Raw genomic sequence first — 20,199 nt, forward strand, 5'->3', positions numbered from 1 at the left:
AACACTGTTTACAATAGCCTGGATATGGAAGCAACGTAAACGTCCACTGGCAGAGGAATGGATGAAGAAGACGTGGTACACATACACAACAGAATATTACTTAGCCATGAAACAGAATGAAGCAATGACATCTGCGGCAATGTGGACGGATCTAGAGACTGGCAAATACTGAATGGAGTAAGTCAGAGAGAAAGAGAAAAAGTATGATATTGCTTCTGTGTGGACTCTGAAAAAAATGGTGCAGATTAACTCATTTAGAAAACAGAACAGAGTCCACAGATTGAAAAAAAAAAAAAAAGTATGGTTCCCAGTGAGGGAAAGGGGAGAAAGAGGGATAAACTGGGAGATTGGAATCGCTATATACACACTACTACATATAAAACAGGTAACCAATAAGGACCTGGGGCTTCCCAGGTAGCTCAGTGGTTATCTGCCTGCCAATTCAGGAGAGGCAGGTTCCACCCCTGGGTCAGGAAGATCGCCTGGAGAAGGAAATGCAACTCACTGCAGAATTCTTGCCTGGGAAATCCCGTGGACAGAGGAGCCTTGCGGGGGTCACAAAAGAGCCGGTCATGACTTAACCACCAAGTAACAACAAAATAAGGACCTACTGTATAGCACAGGGAACTCCACTCAAAACTCCGTGATGACCTATATGGGAAAAGAATCTTAAAAAGAGTGAACACGTGTATAACTTATTCACTGTGCTGTTCAGCAGAGACACAACACTGTAAATCACCTATATTCCAGTAAAAACTGAAGGATAAAAATACAGTGTTTACGTAACTAAGTCAGACTTTATTCTTTACGAGCTCCGTGGAATGGTCTCTGACACAGTTTCCATCGGCGACAGTGACTGCTCCGGGCACATGAGTCAGAACGAAAGTGTTTCTTTACATTCTACACTACTTTCTTTCAAATAGTCCAGAGATCGGTACCAAGCACTTCAGCTTTTATTCTTCTGGCTCCAAACTTTGCTCCGATCACCACTTTCAGGAAACCGTCTTCTCTGCATCTTCTGGAGTCCTGTCCCCAGGCCAACCAGGAAGGCCCACTGAGTCTTGCACGGGTCCCACAACCTCCCCAAGGACAGCGCACCCGCCTCCCAGCCTCTCGGTAATGATTCTGGCGCCGTGCTGGGATCTGCCCTGTCCCTTCGCCCACGCTTCGGAACCCAAGCCGTGATGATTCTCTGCCCACATCTAAGCAAATGAGGAAAGTTTTTGAGTCTTTCCCACACACCAAACACCATACTAAGTGTTTCACATACATACCTGCATGTGGCCCTCACAGTAACCCTTTCTTTTGCCTAGATGCTGCTATTTCCCTATTTCAAACACAAGTTGACCAAAGAACAGAGGTTAACTAATCCACCCAGGGTCTTGTGTAGCAAGAGGCAGAGTAGAAATCTGAACCAGCGTGTCGATTCCATCATGCTGTTAACCTCTATGGGCTTTGCCTCCCCTTCTCTTCTTCAAACACCATCTTTGATCCTTACATTTACAACCTCACATCTGCCTAGGTTTGTTCTGTGGTTGTTTGCTTTTTTGTTGTTGTTTTAAATTTTGAAATGATTTTACATTCACATAGAAGTTGCTAACATGGTACAAAATCTCCTGGGTGCCCTTCTTCCAGTTTCCCTGATGTCTATATCTTACATAATCATAATACAGTCACCAAAACCACAATTCTGCCATCCCCCAAAATACTCCCCTGATAATACAGGACGCTTCTATGACTGCAACGAAACCCCCTCGGATTACCCCTTCAGAGTTGCAGCCCCGTATCTGACCTCTGGCAATCACCATCATGTATTTCGTCACTTTAAGAATAGCCGAGGGACTTCCCCGGTGGTCCAGTTTAAGCCTCTGTGACCCTAGTGCAGGGGGTCCCTCATCAGCGAACTAAAGACCCTGTGTGGAGGAAGGAAGGATGGAAGAAAGGAGCGGAAGAGGGAGGGAAGGAGGAAGGAAAAGAAAAGAAAGAATAATCAACAGATAGAATTGTACAGTGTGTGCCTTCTCAGATTGGCTTTTCTCACTCAACCTAACACCCGTGCGATCCATCACTGTATGTGTCAATCATTTGTTACTTTCTATTGCTGTGTAGTATTCCACTGAGTAAGTATATTGTTTGTCTACTTACCACTATGGTTTTTTCCCAGCATTCTCTGCTTCTACTAGAATAATCTAGTGATTCTCAAAATATGGTGGGAGGCCTTTCTTAAACTGGATATGATTGCTAAAAATGCAGAATTATGGACCGCATTTAAGACCCATTCTATCTGCATGTCTGTGAGTAAGGCCCAGGGTTACAATATCTATAGTTCAAATACTTCAACATAGCATAATTCTGGTTACGTTTTAATTGCATTAAGTTCAAACCAATGTAGCGACCATTTAAATTAGGAATGGTGATGGTTAACTGGCCTTCTAATTATAAACCATGCTCCAGAGGCAATTAGTATCAGACCCTTGGCTAATGAGGATAAGAACAGTCAGAATTTGTCTTGAAAATGAGTGGCTTATCACGTAGCGTGGTCATATTAGAACTGGAACCCACTGGTGACATTGAATGTATTAATATTCTAGGAACATCCTCTACCCTTGCATGTATAGGATGTAAGTATTTGCAATGTCTGTAGCCTTTACCCTTATGTTCTGAACTAATGCCAGGTCTTCTGCCCATCCATCAACTTGGAAGACTGATGACAAGACCTTATCTTGGAAGGCTTGGCTTGCCTGCCCAGCTGAGGCTTTCACACACAACAGCAGGAAGAGGAGCAACTGAAGGACACAGAACCTCGGGCTGCGTGAGCACCTCCTGTCCCGGTCACGCGTCACCGCCTAGGGCAGCACTCAGCACCAAGGTGGGCCTCTGTAAGCATCCAGTGGATTTTAAAATGTGCTCTGTTCTTTTGTACTTTCCTTGTGCTGACTAGGGTCACAAAACCAGTTAGTCCTTAATTCAATGTCTTCAGTAAACAAACCTTTTTTTTTTCTCCTCCTTTTACAAATTGTGCTTTTGGTATCTAATCTGAGAATTCTCCACTAACCCTAGATTTTTAAGGTCTGTGCCTATGTTTTGAAACAAATTTACAGTAAATTTATTTTTATAGTAATATGTTGTACACATTTACAGTTTTACATTACAGTCTGTGACTAATTTTCAGTTAAATTTCTATGTAAGGTGTGAGACTTAGGTTTAAGTCCTTTAGTTTTTATTTATGGTGCCACCTGACTTCCCTCGTGGCTCAGACGGTAAAGAATCTGCCTGCAACGTGGGAGACCTGGCTTCGATCCTTTGGTCGGGAAGATCCCGTGGAGGAGAAATGGCAACCCACTCCAGTATTCTTGCCTGGGAAACCTCATGGGCAGAGGAGCCTGGCAGGATTCAGTCCGTGGGTTGCAGAGTCGGATACGACTGAGTGACTAAGACGTTCACTTTCACTTTCATGGTGCCACTTGCTCCAGCACCTTGTTTAAAAGGCTACCTTTCCTCCGCTGAGTTGCTCTTGCACCTTCATGAAAACTTAGGTATATTTGTGCGCTTCTGCATCTGGGTTTGGAGAAGGCAAATGGTAACCCACTCCAGTGCTCTTGCCTGGAAAATCCCATGGATGGAGGAGCCTGGTAGGCTGCAGTCCAAGGGGTCACTAAGAGTAGGACCTGACTGAGCGCCTTCACTTTCACTTTTCACTTTCATGCACTGGAGAAGGCAATGGCAACCCACTCCAGTGTTCTTGCCTGGAGAATCCCGGGGACGGCGGAGCCTGGTGGGCTGCCGTCTATGGGGTCGCACAGAGTTGGACACGACTGAAGCGACTTAGCAGCAGCAGCAGCAGCATCTGGGTTCTCTGTTCTATTCCGATTGATCTATCTATCCCTCTCCAATACCACATTGTCTCAATCATTGTACATACATGAGAAAAGTGAAGTCACTCTGTCATGTCCAACTCTTTGCAACCCCACGTACTGTAGCCTGTCAGGATCCCCTGTTCATGGAATTCTCCAGGAAAGAATACTGGAGTAGGTAGCCATTCCCTTCTCCAAGGGGATCTTCCCAATCCAGGGATCAAACTGGGTCTCCTGCATCGCAGGCAGATTCTTTACCACCTGAGCCACCAGGGAAGTCCTGTAGCTACATCAGTTCAGTTCAGGCGCTCGGTCATGTCCAACTCTTTGCAACCCCATGAACTGCAGCACACCAGGCCTCCCTGTCCATCGCGAACTCCTGGAGCTTGCTCAAACTCATGTCCATCAAGTCAGTGATGCCACCCAACCATCTCATCTTCTGCTGTCCCCTTCTCTTCCTGCCTTCAATCTTCCCCAGCATCAGGGTCTTTTCTAACGAGTCAGTTCTTCACATTAGGTGGCCAAGTTATTGGAGCTTCAGCATCAGTCATTCCAATGAATATTCAGGACTGATTTCCTGTAACTGCATAGTGAACCCAAACACTGCATAGAGGGCATCCTTCTACTTTATTCTCTTCTAGGATTGTTTCAGCTGTTCTTTATCCTGTGCCATTCCACAGAAATTTTAGAGTAAGTCTGTGCCTGTTTAACAAAAACCTCATTGGGATTTTGGTAGGAATTTTATTAAACCTTTCTGTCAATTTGGGTAGAAGTAACATCCTTACCATATCGTGTTTCTTTTCAAAACACTTTCTCCTCAACTTCCACAACAGTACACCCTTCTTGTTGTCTCTCTTTTGCTGCTAACTTTACCCTGTCTCTCAGCTTCACCTTCCTCTGCCTAGACATTAAGTATTCGACACTTTCTCTAGGTTCAAGTCACTTGACCTGCAGACACATAGTGTAGGAGCAATACTATGAGATCGCCAACTCTCTGTCACTTTCCAGAGCCACACAGTGCCGGGGAGGAGAGAAGGCACACGTTTCCCCTGCCTCTCCAAGATTCCAAGGCAACTTCTTGGTACCTCAGAAAAAGAATTAAAAGTGCCCTTGCTCAAAACAGGCAAGAACTTTAAAGGGGAATTTAAAAAAAAAAAAAGAGGCCCAGATTAGTCATGAAGGACATCTGGTGGTGAGATCTGTCAGCCTCCCGTCAGGGTTGCGTCTCTGGGCCACACAGGCCACTAGAGGGCACGCACGGCGCAGGCGCAGCTGCGCGCAGCATCCCCGCCGCGGGGACAGCGCCGCCAGGGCGCCGTTCCTGCTGGAGGGCCCGCTGCCTCCGTCTGCAGACCCACTGAGCCCAGCCCCCTGCAGGGGCCCTGCTTCCAGACGGAGCCTGGCTCCTGCGGACACAGCCCCTAACTAGGACCTCAGTCAGACTGCTTACCACGCTACGGCGCACTTTCCCCACGTTCAAAGCGGCAGTTAAATTTATTACAGGGTTTTCATGAGAATAAACAACGGAGGTGAATGTAAGACCAAATAGTGTCCGATAAACAGCATGGGACGTTATTTCTAAACTAATTCATGTGTGGGTGCGTGTGTGTGTGTCTGTGTGTGTGTGTGAAGTCGTTCAGGGCTGTCTGGCTTTTTGTGACCCCATGGACTGTAGCCCGCCAGGCTCCTCTGTCTATGGGATTCTCCAGGCAAGAACACTGGAGAGGGTTGCCATTCCCTTCTCTAGTATCAAATATACTACCATCCTTTGACCACTAGAGACTGAGGTTTAGAATTGGCCTTCATTCCACATACTTTCTAGGAGCCCAAGGCATCTCTTGCCTCCTCCTCTCCTTATTCTTAGCCAGTTTATATCACTAGGCCTTGGTTTCTTTACTGAGACCTCAGCCCCAAGAGACCAATTCCTCACCATATCCCTTCTCAGGAAACTGGATCTGGCTCCCTGCACCTCTGGTTACAAGATGGAGTCTGTCTGGCAAACATGGAGCCATCATGCCTGAACAGGCTGGTGCCCCTCTAACCACAGAACACAGACCAGTGCTGGAACCCTCTTAAAAAAACAGACAAAAATCAGTGAGAAGATAAATACGGGGGGGCGGGGGGGGGGGGAACGGTAAAGCATTTAGTGATTCTCACCTCACTGGATAGGGTACAGACCTTTCTAGTTATTTTCAAACCTGTGTATGGAGCTGCATGTGGTGTGGTCACCTGGATTGTGCCTTGCAGGTCCAACATTACAATGTGTGATGTATGAAGGTTGGTTTATTAGCTGCAACCCCTCCTCCACTAAAAATATGAAAAACTGAGAAAACGTAAGCATTAAAATGTAAGGTTTCCCTGGTGACTCAGATGGTAAAGAATATGCCTGCAATGTAGCTGATCTGGGTTCAATCCCTGGGTCAGGAAGATCCCATGGAGAAGGGAATGGCTACCCACTCTAGTATTCATGCCCAGAAAATTCCATGGGCAGAGGAACCTGGTGGGCTAGGGTCCATGGGTCACAGAGAGCTGGACAAGGTTTAGCAACTAACACTTTCACTTCTTTATCACTTTCAAGCATTATTTATAACTTACTCCTCAATGATAAAATCTGTTGAGAATATCTGAAACAAGGAGTGAACTGTTCGTGTTTCCCCAAGAACACAAACGTGCACACAGCACTGCCATTAATCCAATTTAAATGAAACAAATTAAGCAAAAGGGGGAAAAAAGGTCATTAAAATGTGAAACTTTATAGAGTGGCATACACAATGTTCATTCCAAGCTTGAGTATAGACTTTTAACATGGAAACTTCTTCATTTGTAACTTTGTTATTATAAATATAATCTAAACAAATATAACTTGGAAAATAGAAAACAATCACAAATTTAAAAATGCTAACAGGAAATTAGTATAATTATATTACACACAACTTTGTGTCCTTTCATAACTGTAGCTAAAAAGAAAATTACAAAGTAAGAACAAACCAAATTTCATGCCTACTGACTCCAACAAAAGAATTGGACTTGAATTGTTGTATTTTTAATTTTATTTTCCCAGTATGTCATTTTTTTCACATTTTACAAAAGCATTGGCCCACAACGGATCGGTAAGATTTTTAATGGTCTTTCTTCACCGACAGCCTGTGAAACACAGGACTGTGTCCTGGGCCAGTGATCCTGACACATGACTCAGTGCTGACCCAGGCAAGGGCCTCACACCTGCAGGAAGCAAGCTCATGGACCACACCTCTTGGAATGCTACCTGAAATCTGGACTCTTGATTTGTTTCTTAGGAATACAGCTCCACAGTTAGGCCAGTTCCCCCAGATTTGAAACTTTCTGAAAGAATGATTTCCTTATCAGGAAAGCTATCTAGAGAAGTATTTTTCATTGTATTTGAATTGTAATAACAGATCTGATGGCTGTACAACAGAGTATTAGTAAGTTTACACACACAGTAAAAATTCATTGCCTAAAAGAACAAATCATATGCTTCCATAATATTTTCCCAGTATAAATTCACTCAGCTGTTAACTGAATTTATATGGGAATTTATATGGGAATTTGCTCAACTGTCAGCTGAATTTATATGTGAAAAATATTATGGAAGCATACGATTATCATCTAAGCCACCGAGGAAGTTTACTTAGTTACTTATATGCAAATCCTAGAAGATTGGGATGTGCTTATTTTAATAAATGGACCAGAAATTTATCTGCTACAAGGTATCTTTAGACAGCAACGGAACAAGAGAAAACAGGAAACAGCTGGCCACTTTAGGGTCCCCAGAAAGCTACCTCAGGTGGCCTGCACTGCTCAGATGCTACCCCAGAGAGGCAGCAAATTCTATAAAACTGCATGGCATTCTCTTACAGGGGCCATACCACTCTTCTGATTGTTTCAGTTTTTGAGGAATCAAGTAGGCACAGATCAATGTACTTCTCTTTTTAATTAGCTGATTACATAATTACCTTGGCTGCACCAGGTCTCAATTGCAGTGCTGGGATTCGGCAGTGACAGCGCAGGGATCAGTTACCCTGTGGCGTGTAGGATCTTGGTTCCCTGACAAGGGATCAAACCCACATCCCCTGCATTGCAAGGCAGATTCTTAACCACTGGACCATGAGGGAAGTCCTAGATTAACGTACTTCTAAAATGAAAATTCAGTGACAATAACGCCAGTGAAATATGTATAATCACAATAGTGATCTGGCAAGAAACATTAAATGCAACCACCATCTACTGGTTTGAGAAATGGAGCCAGAGTTGACTGAGAAATTAATATGACTGATGTAAATGACATGAGAATACTTGAAATCCTGCTGAATATTCATTGCAAAAAGTAAGTGTATTATGTTTTTGATAAAAAAGAAAGTATCTCTTTTTAAAAAGGCATGTTAGTCTTTGATTTGAGAATGAATATTCACAAAATATAACTCAGCAGTTCATGCATCAGCATCTTATTTTCCTTCTAGAGAACAAAGGGATGTGATAAAGAAAGCAGTACATAAAAGAAATTTGTATTATGACAGCAACCCAAGGCAGTAAGTACCCTTAAGACACAGAACCTACTCAGAGAATTCCATCCAAAAAATGTTGAAAGGAAAATACTTGGAAGCACCCAGTTGTGGATATGACTGGTGGAGGAAGTCAAGTCTGATGCTGTAAAGAACAATATTGCATAGGAACCTGGAATGTTAGGTCCATGAATCAAGGTAAATTAGAGATGGTCAAACAGGAGATGGCAAGAGTGAACATCGACATTTTAGAAATCAGTGAACTAAAATGGACCAGAATGGGCAAATTTAATTCAGATGACTATTATAACTACACCTGTGGGCAAGAATCCCTTAGAAGAAATGGAGTAGCGATCATGGTCAACAAGAGTCCAAAATGCAGTACTTGGATGCAATCTCAAAAACAACAGAATAATCTCTGTTCATTTCCAAGGCAAATCATTTAATATCACAGTAATCCAAGTCTATGCCCCAACCATTAATGCAGAAGAAGCTGAAGTTGAATGGTTCTATGAAGACTTACAGGCCTTCTAGAATTAACACACAAAAAAAGATGTCCTCTTCATCATAGAGGACTGCAATACAAAAGTAGGAAGTCAAGAGATCCCTGGAGTAACATGAAAGTTTGGCCTTGGAGTACAGAATGAAGCAAGGCAAAGGCTAACAGACTTTTGCCAAGAGAATGCACTGGTCATAACAAACAGCCTCTTCCAACAACAAAAGAGAAGACTCTACACACGGACATCACTAGATGGTCAATACCGAAATCAGACTGATTACATTCTTTGCAATCAAAGATGGAGAAGCTCTATACAGTCAGCAAAAACAAGACCAGGAGCTGACTGTGGCTCAGATCATGAACTTTATCTTGTAAAATTCGGTCTTAAATTGAAGAAGTAGGGAAAACCAATATACCATTCAGGTATGAGTTAAATAAAATCATTTATGATTATACAGTGGAAGTGACAAACAGATTCACGGAATTAGAGCTGATAGAGTGCCTGAAGAATTATGGATGGAAGTTGGTAAAATTGTACAGGAGGATGTGATCAAAACCATCCCCGAGAAAAAGAAATGCAAAAAGGCAAAACGGTTGTCTGAGGAGGCCTTACAAAGATCCAAAAAAGAGAGAGAAGCAAAAGGGAAAGGAGAAAAGGAAAGCCATATCCAACTGAATGCAGTGTTTCAAAGAATAGCAAGGAGCGATAAGAAAGTCTTCCCAAGAGATCAGTGCAAAGAAATAGAGAAAAACAATAGAATGGGAATGACTAGAGATCTCTTCAAGAAAATTAGAGCTACCAAGGGAACATTTCATGCAAAGAAGGTAGAATGAAAGACTGAAACAGTATGGACCTAACAGAAGCAGAAGATATTAAGATGTGGCAAGAATACACAGAAGATCTATACCAAAAAGATCTTTACGACCCAGATAACCATAATGGCAGGATGACTCATGTAGAGCCAGACATTGCGGAGTGTGAGGTCAACTTGTCCTTAGAAAGCATCACCACGAACAAACCTAGTGGAGGTGATGGAATTCCAGTTGAGCTATTTTAAATCCTAAAAGATGATGCTGTGAAAGTCAGTCAGGTAGTCACTTCAGTCACTCAGTCGTGTATGACACTTTGTGATCCCATGAACTGCAGCATGCCAGGCCTCCCTGTCCATCACCAACTCTTAGAGTTTACTCAAACTCATGCCCATTGAGTTGGTGATGCCACTCAACCATCTCATCCTCTATCGTCCCCCTCTCCTCCTGCCTTCAACCTTTCCCAGCATCAGGGGCTTTTCAAATCAGTTGGCCAAATTCTAATCAGTTCTTCTAATCAGGTGGTCAAAGTATTGGAGGTTCAGCTTCAAATCAGTCCTTCCAATTAATATTCAGGACTGGTTTCCTTTAGGATGGACTGGTTGGATTTCCTTGCAGTCCAAGGGACTCTCAAGAGTCTTCTCCAACACCACAGTTCAAAAGCATCAATTCTTCGGCACTCAGCTTTCTTTATATCCCAACTCTCACATCCTTACATGACTACTGGAAAAACCATAGCCTTGACTAGATGGACCTTTGTTGGCAAAGTACTGTCTCTGCTTTTTAAAATGCTATCTAGGTAGGTCATAACTTTTCTTCCACGGAGTAAGCGTCTGTTAATTTCATGGCTGCAGTCACCATCTACAGTGATTTTGGAGCCCCCCAAAAATAAAGTCAGCCACTGTTTTCACTATTTCTCCATCTATTTGCCATGAAGTGATGGGATGGATGTCCTGATCTTTGTTTTCTGAATGTTGAGCTTTAAGCCAACTGCACTCAATATGCCAGCAAATTTGGAAAACTTGGCAGCTACCAAAGGACTGGAAAAGGTCAATTTTCATTCCATCCCAAAGAAAGACATTGACAAAGAATGTTCAAACTACTGCACAATTGCACTCATCTCACATGCCAGCAAAAAAAAAAAAAAAAATGCTCAAAATTATCCAAGCTAGGCTTCAACAGTACATGAACTGTAAACTTCCAGATGTTCAAGCTGAATTTAGAAAAAGCTGAGGAACCAGAGATCAAATTGCCACCATCCGCTGGATCACAGAAAAAGCAAGAGAGTTCCAGAAAAACATCTACTTCTGCTTTACTGACTACGCCAAAACCTTTGACTGTGTGGATCAAAACAAACTGAAGGAAATCCTTAAAGACAGGGGAATAGCAGACTACCTTATTTGCCTCCTGAGAAATTTGTATGCAGGTCAAGAAGCAACAGTTAGAAGCAGACAACGGACTGCTTCAAAATCAGCAAAGGAGTATGTCAAGGCTATATATCGTCACCCTGATTATTTAACTTATATGCAGAGTACATCATGAGAAATGCTGCGCTGGATGAAGCACAAGCTGGAATCAAGATTGCTGGAAGATATATCAATAAACTCAGATATGCAGATGACATCTGCCTTATGGCAGAAAATGAAGAAGAACTAAAGAGCCTCTTGATGAAAGTGAAAGAGGAGAGTGAAAAAGTTGGCTTAAACCTCAACATTCAGAAAACTAAGGTCATGGCCTCTGCTCCCATCACTTCATGGCAAATAGATGGAGAAACAGTGGAAACAGTGGCTGACTTTATTTTTCTTGGCTCCAAAATCACTGCAGATGGTGGCTGCAGCCATGAAATTAAAAGATGCTTACTCCTTGGAAGGAAAGTTATGACCTACCTAGATAGCATTTTAAAAAGCAGAGACAGTACTTTGCCAACAAAGGTCCATCTAGTCAAGGCTGTGGTTTTTCCAGTAGTCATGTATGGATATGAGAGTTGAACTATAAAGAAAGCTGAGTGCCAAAGAATTGATGCTTTTGAACTGTGGTGTTGGAGAAGACTCTTGAGAGTCCCCTGGACTGCAAGGAGATCCAACCAGTCCATCTTAAAGGAGATCAGTCTGGGGTGTTCATTGGAAGGACTGATGTTGAAGTTGAAACTCCAATACTTTGGCCACCTGATGGGAAGAGCTGACTCATGGAAAAGATCCTGATGTTGGGAAACATTGAAGGCAGGAGGAGAAGGGGATGACAGAGGACGAGATGGTTGGATGGCATCACCGACTCAATGGACATGGGTTTGGGTAAACTCCAGGAGTTGGTGATGGACAGGGAGGCCTGGCATGCTGCGGTTCATAGGGTGGCAGAGTCAGACAGACTGAGTGACTGAACTGAACTGAAAATACCCTCAATGACATACTGACCAATACAAAATGTAAAGGTTTTAGGAAAGCCTGCAATATGTTTTTCTTTTAAATGAGGAGACTTTAGAGTCACTAAGTAAGAAAGCTAGCAATGGGGCTAAAGGCAAAGTTATTGAGTTTATAATCGATTTTCAGGCTATACAATAATCATAAATGATCTTAGCAGCTTTAAGACATACCTTTTGAGGTTTGGCAAAGAGTACTAGTGGCACTTAGGCAATTTCTGTGTAAAAGAAAAGTCAGTTTCTCTTTCTGAATGTTTTGCTCACTGGCTGTATCTTTCACTAAATATTTACACCCCAAACCTTAATTTTAAGTTCCAAAATGCCAAGATAAACTTTCCTGGATTGTATCACAGTTCATAACATTCAAGAGTTGCAGGCCATCTGCTCTCCAGGTATTTTAATGCTTCAGTAAGTCCTAATGGTTGCATAACTGGATTATTTGTACTTGTCAGTTAATTCAAGATGACTGCTCTTTTTCTTTCCACTTCCTCATCCACCTTTCCAGAACTTCTCTATTTTCGAGCTGCTACCCCCTACTTCTCTACGTGGTGGGGGTTAGTCGCTCAGGCGTGTCCGACTCTTGCGACCCCATGGACTGTAGTCAGCCAGGCTCCTCTGTCCATGTGATTCTCCAGACAAGAATACTGGAGTGGGTCGCCATTTCCTTCTCCAACTTCTTTACGTGTCTCTTCATAAGCACTGTTTTAACTACTGCCCACACGCAATAGAGAGCTGATGCCAGGAAAAACCTAAAAGCTAAACTCACCTCAGCCGGTCGACCAGAAAGTCATCCTGGTGTCTCGCTAAATATTCTCTCAATTTAATTTCCTTCTTTGGCTACTTACGTTTCATGAGTCAATGACTCAGCTACTCACCTTTTGCAATATGTTTGTGGCCAAAATTATTCTTTGAGAAGAGAGCAGGTGAAACACGGGCTTTTCCTCAGAGATTCTGGTTGCTTTGCAGCGGATGTACATACGAGAAACACACCAGAATGGAGACGATCACAAACGGAGGTGTGGAGAAGCCGTCACTAGAAGAGAAGCCGTCACTGGAGGAGAGGCCCTCACTGGAGGAGAGGCCCTCACTGGAGGAGAAGCTCTCATTAGAGGTACCCAGAGGCAGTTCACAAGACAGCACGTGGCCGGCCAGGCGCCAGGGAGCCTGCGCATGCGCCGCCCCCTCTCCCGTGCCCCGCTCTCGCGCAGGCGCAGGAAGGTCCGGGAGCGCGGGATCGCGAGGCTGCCGTTGGAGCCCTGAGCTGCCTGCGGAGCCTGAGGGCCGGCTAGGTCCCCGGCCCCTTGATCTTTCCAGGATGACGGCTCGGTGGGGTCTGGGGACCTGGCCCTGAGGGCGCGGCTAGCAGAGACCCGCCCCTAGAGCCGGGCCTGGGCACTGGCGGGAGGACCCAGTCTGGACAACTGCTCCGGAGCAGGGTGACCTGCCTGCCGGCGCTGGGACCCCCGCCTTAGCCAGGGCCTGGGCCAGGGAGGGCGAAAGGACCGTGAGCAAGTAAAATGAGGGGTAATGGTGTCTCTTTGCTTTTGAGCTTTAAGTGTTAAAAGCCCCAAGGAGGCACACAGACAGAATTCAGTGCCTCCTCACGCCCACCCCCTGTTCTTGTCTCCTTCCCACTGTCTGCAGGGGCTGGGACTCGCGCCCCCCCCCCCCCCCCCCCCCCGCGCGCACAACCAGTCTCTTTTTTTTCCTTTTAACTGTAGTTGGTTTATAATATTGTGTTGAGTTTCACGTGAACAAGATACTGCGCTTTGTTCCCTTTGCTGTATGTAAAGTGAATCCTCCTTTATCTATTTCGTGTTTAGTGGCGTCTGTCTGTCAATCCTGCACTCACTTAACCTTCTTGCTCCCTTTTCCCCTTTGGTAACCGTGAGTTTCCCCCCCCCCCCCCCCCGCCCCCATGTCTATGAGTTTGTTTTGTAAGTAAGTTGATTTGTACTGTTTTTTTTAAGATTCCCCTGAGAAGTGATACATGTGTCTTTCAATATCTGACTTGCTTAACTTAGACCGATAATCCCTAGGGCTTCCATGTTGCTAAAGATGCATTTTATTATTTTTTATGGCTGAGTAATATTCCATTGCATATATATACATATATGTGTATATATACGTGTGTGTATAACCTCTTCTTTATCCATTTCTTTGTTGATGACATTTAGATTGTTTCCATGTCTTGGCTACTGTAAATAGTGCTGCTATGAACATCTTTATGAATTAGTTTTTTCTCCAGATATAGGCCAAGGAGTGGGGTTGCTGGGTCATATGATACCTCTGTTCTTAGTTTTTTAAGGGAAGTTCAGACTGTTCTCCATAGTGGCTGCACCAGTTTACATTCCCACCAACAGTGTAACAGGGCTCCATCTGGAGCTGGGTTTCTGCACATTCTCTCCAACATTTATTATCTGTAGATTTTTTGATGATGGTCATTCTGCCTGGAAGGAGGTGATTAATATCTCATTGTAGCTTATTTAGTAAAGTCTGAGTCTCTTGATCACAGTGCAGGACTGGCCTTGGCAGACAGAAATGAATTCCTGGACTTCAGGGAGCTCACACTGACCTTGGGAACCAGTCCTGAAAATCACAAGTTAAGATTACACGGTGGTAGGAAGTATGCACAGAATGTTAGGGAATCAAAGAGAGGAATATCTTAACAGACTCAGGAAGCAGAGGAGGCTTCCTGGAGAATATTGCTGCTGCCACTGTTAGGGCTCAAACTAAGGGAGTGGCCAGGATGAGGCTGAGAAGATGGGCAGAGAGCAATTCATGAAGGGCTTTATGAGCCCTGCCAAAGAATTTGAACTTTATCCTGAAGACCGTTAGGAGTTGCAGCCCTGCTAAAGGCATTGAAGATGGAGCAATGGTTTCTCCACATGAGCTCTCTGTAATTGTTCCAGAATTTCTGTGTAGCACTAATTTAAGGGGTGAGGATGGGGTTGAGAATAATGGCTAGGGGCTTTCCTGTAGCTGCTTTTGGCTTAGTGATGGATCACCAGAAAATAAAAATAAATAAATCATTAATTTTCTTTTCATATTCTACTTTTAGTTTTTAACTGGGTTGTAGAGTAACCACATGTAGAATTTTTTCTTTAATTTCTAGCCATCATGTATTGTAGGAATACATTGCAGCATTTCTTACTCTCTTCCTTCGGTCAGTTAAGCTGAGGATTTTTAACACATAATTTTTTTCTTGGTATTTTAGTGAATACTTCATTTGGAGTGGTTTTGGTGGGGGCCTGATGGCAGTTATAATGATGCTAAATGTTCTACTTCCCAAGTCACTCATGGTGCTTCCACTATAAACTGTGAAAAGACTTTTTTCTATACATACAAAAAGACTTACTATTTTTATTATCTTTCTTTTATCTAAAATGGGGCAAATAATAGCAGTCTAAATGTGACTTTTCTTCATTACTCTATACATGAATTCTATCATTCTTTGTCTTTAATTTAAGCATGATAGAGTGATTGATCTTCATTGCTTATAGGCCTATACTCTTTCTTTAACATTTCTCAAAAGTGACGTTTTAATATATAAAGCTTAGTAGCTACAATTCAGTTACTAAAATATTTTCTCTATTTGCTCTCACAGTTCTTGTATTCTTACCTAACTTTTTCTGTTTCTGTACTTTATACAATTAAGAGACATTCAGGAAGTCAAATTTAGAAACCAGAATTTCATTAAAATAATCAATTCAGAAGATTTTAAGGGTGCAGGGAATGACAGATCATTTAGTCAAAGTCTTCTCTCATTTCTGGAAGGTCCAAGGAAAGTTTTGAGATCATCTGTTAGGTGATCACCTGAGTGGCTAAGTGACATAACTCATGTTTTTGGCCTAAGTATGCCATGTTAGAAGATACTAAGCAGTGTTATTCCAGATCCTCAAGTGGGTAAAATCTCAGAAGGAGATGCATTTAGCCAAGTTTTTAATGTTCATGTAAGTAAGAAAGTGATTTAAGCACAATGGGAAGCTGCAGGAATAACAGAGCGTTTAGGATTGTGGAAGCAACTTTAATAAGTTGTCTGATGGAAGAAAAATGCATCTTATAGAAATAAGAACTAGGTAGCAAATATATGTCAGGGGAAGAAAGTCACAAGCCCATGATGAATTTAAGTCCAAGACTTTGGTTTTAAAAATGCAAACATGGCATTATGAGTTACATTGAATTGATTATGAATTGCAAATGAACTATTAAAAGCTTTACTAAGATCCTCTAGTACTAGTCCTATTCCCTGCTATGACTGCTGCTAAGCCACTTCAGTCGTGTCTGACTCTGTGCAACCCCATAGACGGCACCCCACCAGGCTCCCCGGTCCCTGGGATTCTCCAGACAGGAACACTGGAGTGGGCTGCCATGTCCTTCTCCAATGCATGAAAGTAAGAAGTGAAAGTGAAGTCGCTCAGTCGTGTCCGGCTCTCAGCAACCCCATGAACTGCAGCCCACCAGACTCCTCTGTCCATGGGAGTCTCCAGGCAAGAGTATGGAGTGGGTTGCCATTGCCTTCTCCGGTCCTATTCCCTAGGTTTTCTTTATACTTCATAATCCAGAGACGCTGTTCACTACTTAGAGAAAATATGTGTAATATTGTATATATCAAAATGTTTTAGTCAAAGGGAGGCTTTTCAGTTCTGGAGACCTAACTCAAAACAGGTGAATGCAAATTCCTTCTAAAAAAGCAAGGAGAGAAGAAAATGATTGCTTCAGAGTTTGGGAAAGTAATTGCAAAACAGTAAGAAAAGAAGTGACCTTAAGTATTTTCTTTTGAGCAAAGCTTGTATTTGTGTTTTGTACTGTTTTGTAGAAGTTTGCTAATAGAGATATCACCAGAAACTAGAGACATAATCATCTAGAGGAAATGCTGGTAGCATGGCTGTATGTGCATGTTGTACAAAAGTCTCTGAAGCAGATTCTCTTGTTTTAGCGGTAAGTAAGACTTACTTTAACTAAATTCAAGATCATGCACTATTTCTATTTAGTAATGGTAAAGAATCTGCCTGCAATGCAGAAGACCAAAATCTCAATGATTTTGAGATCTAGTAGAGGATTTTCTCCCAGTCAAATCTAAAGAACCTTTGAAAATGATGTTGTTCTCCCAAATCTGATGCAGAGGAAACCTTGAAGTCTGAATCTAAATGCATAAGATTGTTATCCCCTCAAAGTGGGTTTTCTATGCAAAAATTTTTCTCTAAAACACATCTTTAATATTAATCAGTTGCATTTATGTGCTTCATAGATCACTTGCTTTACAAAGAATAAAGAACTGAAACTACTAAACTTAAAACATTAAATAGCTTCCTATTAATATTAGGAATATTAGCTTCCTTTAATATTAATCAGTTGCATTATGTGTTTCATAGATCACGTGCTTTGCAAAGAACTGAAACTACCAAACTTAAAACATTAAATAGCTTCCTATTAAAGTTTATATAGTGAAAGTTTATATGAAAGTGAAAATAATGTATCCTCTGAAATTTTTAAAGAGTGATTAAAAATGTGATTTAGTATTTGAAATATTAAATTTACATATAAATTCAGAAATCTACTGGTACATATTTACTGGGATTATAATTGCCTTTTTACAAACTGAAGTTGAGTAATAATTCTCCCTGACCCTAAACTATCCCCTATCCAACAGAAAGACCTTGGGCAAGTAAGTCTACTTTGGGTATTCTTTGTATCTCTGTGTTGACTCTACCTCATCTCAGCATGCTTGTGAAAAAGATCCATATCAAGTGTGCCTTGAATGAAGTACCCTCAGTATTCTGACATGTCATTACTTGATAGAGAGGATAGCCAGCAGTAGAGTCAGATTGTCAACTTTCTTATGGGAGAATTCACCAGAATTCCTATTGAACAGTCTGATGCTCCAAGTATGGTTCATTCCTGTTGGGTAAACCTCAGTACTTCCTGGTTAAGGCCCTCTTTTTAGACTAACCAATCCAGGAATTTCATGGTTATGTGCATTTCTATTTTACTACCATCTTTTGTAAAAACTTTGTATTTTTTTTTATAGTTAACACTTATTGGAATTGTTATAAATTACATGGTTTCAATACTAATAGCATTCTCTTCCCATAGGCTATCCAGATTATGATTGGCATCTTTTGTGTTTTCATGTGGTATCTCCTATTGATTTTGTATATGGGACAAATTAAAGGAGTCTTTGGGACATATGAACCTATAACTTACAAAACAGGATGTTCTTTATGGGGAATTGTTGTGAGTAGAATACATTTTTTAATTTAATCATTCAGTAAATAATACTCATGCCACTAGTAGAATATAGGAAGAGTTTCTAAAGTTTTCAGGAGAGTTAAGTAGCTAAATCCCATATTGATAACTCAAAGTCAGATCCCTTTTTTTAAACAAATATTATTGAGCACCTTTAACTTACAGTGCTGTTATAAGAGACACTGATATAGGACTGAATACACAATGACAACACAGGCTGGATTGTCCTGAGATACGTTAACATAGCTATACAAGAATTGCAAGCATAAGCTCCATCAGTCTGGTTAGTTTTCATCCTAGGGTCTTTGCCTTAGGGTCCTCACACAATGAGTCTATATTCACACGTTGTTAAAATTTTTCATCACCTGCAGTCTTCTGTGGTTTCTTATAGCCATAAAGTAATAGGAAAGTCTGGAGAGTGTGACATCCTGGAAGTCAAGTAAACAAAGAATAGGGAAAGACCAATTGTATTAATTCTGTTATGTTGTCAAATCAGAGGAGGGCTGAGAATTGACCATTGAATTTAGCAATATGAAGGCCAATGGTAAGCTTGACAAATAGTTTCAGTGGAAAGTGGGGCAAAAGCCTCACTGGAATTGGTGTAAAAAATAATGAAAGGAGAGGAATTAGAGACAGCAAATACAGACAGTTGAAGGGTTTGGTGTAATGTGGTGTAGAGTAATGAGGTTGTTGGAAACTTGAGTCAGGAGAGGGTTAGCCCATTTGTTTCAGTAAGTTGTTCCGTGTCTTTTGTTGATGGGACTGAACCAGAAGAAAGTTGATGATAAGTGATGGGGAAGATTATTAGAATCATGGACTTATACGCAAGAAATGAATGCATTTTAATGCACAAACAGGAGCATGGATAGTTCTCCTCTAGCAGTGCTTCTCAGCTAGAGGTGATGGTTCCCCTCAGAGGACATTTGGTGGTAACATTTTTAGTTTTCATGGCTAACGGGTATACATCCAGTGGGCAAGTCAAGGATGCTGCTGAACATCCTATACTGCAAGGGACAGCCCCCAACAAAGGATTATCCACCTTTAATGCAAATAGTGTCAAGGCAGGTAACAGGAAGGAAGCTAGAGGAATAGAGAAAAAGGACAATTTTCAGGCCATTGGGTATTGGGAGCTTGTGGAACTTTCCTTCTGATGGCCTCAACTGTTTCAGTAATTTAGAAAGCAGGATCATGCTCTGAGAGCGTGAGTGGAGAATGGATTGGTTGGTTGAGGTGAGAAAAGAGAATGAGGAAATGGTCACCTAGGAAAAACGAGAGTGTGCATGGATTATGGAAAAGTGGTGTGACTTCCATGCAGCATTAAAGACTCAAGCTTTTGGAACATGATTACATAGTGTGATGCATCAAGATAGTTATGTACATCTGTCTCAGGTCATGTTCAGCCACATGGGTGTAGGCATGTAAGAAGAAGGAGAACTATGTTTAATCAAGATTTTGGCCTATCCATATAACTGTAATCAAGAAAGGTGCAGAGGAGTTGAGAATGTAAAAAAGTGAGCGTTTTTAATAGCTGGTCATAGAATTTAAACTGGTAAAGGAGAGAATATAACAAAGAAGTAAGGGGCTCAGATTATACATCCACATGGGGTCAGTGGATTATTAGAATTGTAAAACTGCAGGGCATGAGTTGATGGACAAAGTGGGATAATTAACATGGAGATTTGAAAGGTGTTACTATTCCCAGGTGACGCTAGTGGTAAAGAATCCACCTGCCAATGTAAGAGATGCGGGTTGGATCACTGGGTTGGGAAGATCCCCTGGAGGAGGGCATGGCAACTCACTCCAGTATTCTTGGATTCTCCTGGAGAATCACTATGGACAAAGGAGCCTAGC

At 42.1% G+C, this 20,199-nt stretch overlaps 1 protein-coding gene across 3 annotated transcripts in view; it reads left to right on the forward strand.

Moving 5' to 3' along the window:
* The first annotated feature begins 13,300 nt into the window (after positions 1-13,300).
* Positions 13,301-20,199, forward strand: part of MS4A13 (membrane spanning 4-domains A13) — a 28,100-nt gene continuing 21,201 nt past the window's right edge. For 2 of the 3 annotated variants that reach the window (XM_043914644.1, XM_043914654.1), the window contains exons 1-3: positions 13,301-13,623; positions 16,919-17,040; positions 18,196-18,336. In XM_043914644.1, coding sequence (XP_043770579.1) covers positions 16,984-17,040; positions 18,196-18,336 — 198 coding nt within the window. In that variant the 5' untranslated portion in view covers positions 13,301-13,623; positions 16,919-16,983. The remainder of the gene's footprint in view (positions 13,624-16,918; positions 17,041-18,195; positions 18,337-20,199) is intronic. The other variant, XM_043914635.1, reaches the window with a different exon arrangement.

This window comes from Cervus elaphus, chromosome 1 (genome assembly GCF_910594005.1).
Source record: "Cervus elaphus chromosome 1, mCerEla1.1, whole genome shotgun sequence".
In the NCBI taxonomy this organism is placed as follows: Eukaryota; Metazoa; Chordata; class Mammalia; order Artiodactyla; family Cervidae; genus Cervus; species Cervus elaphus.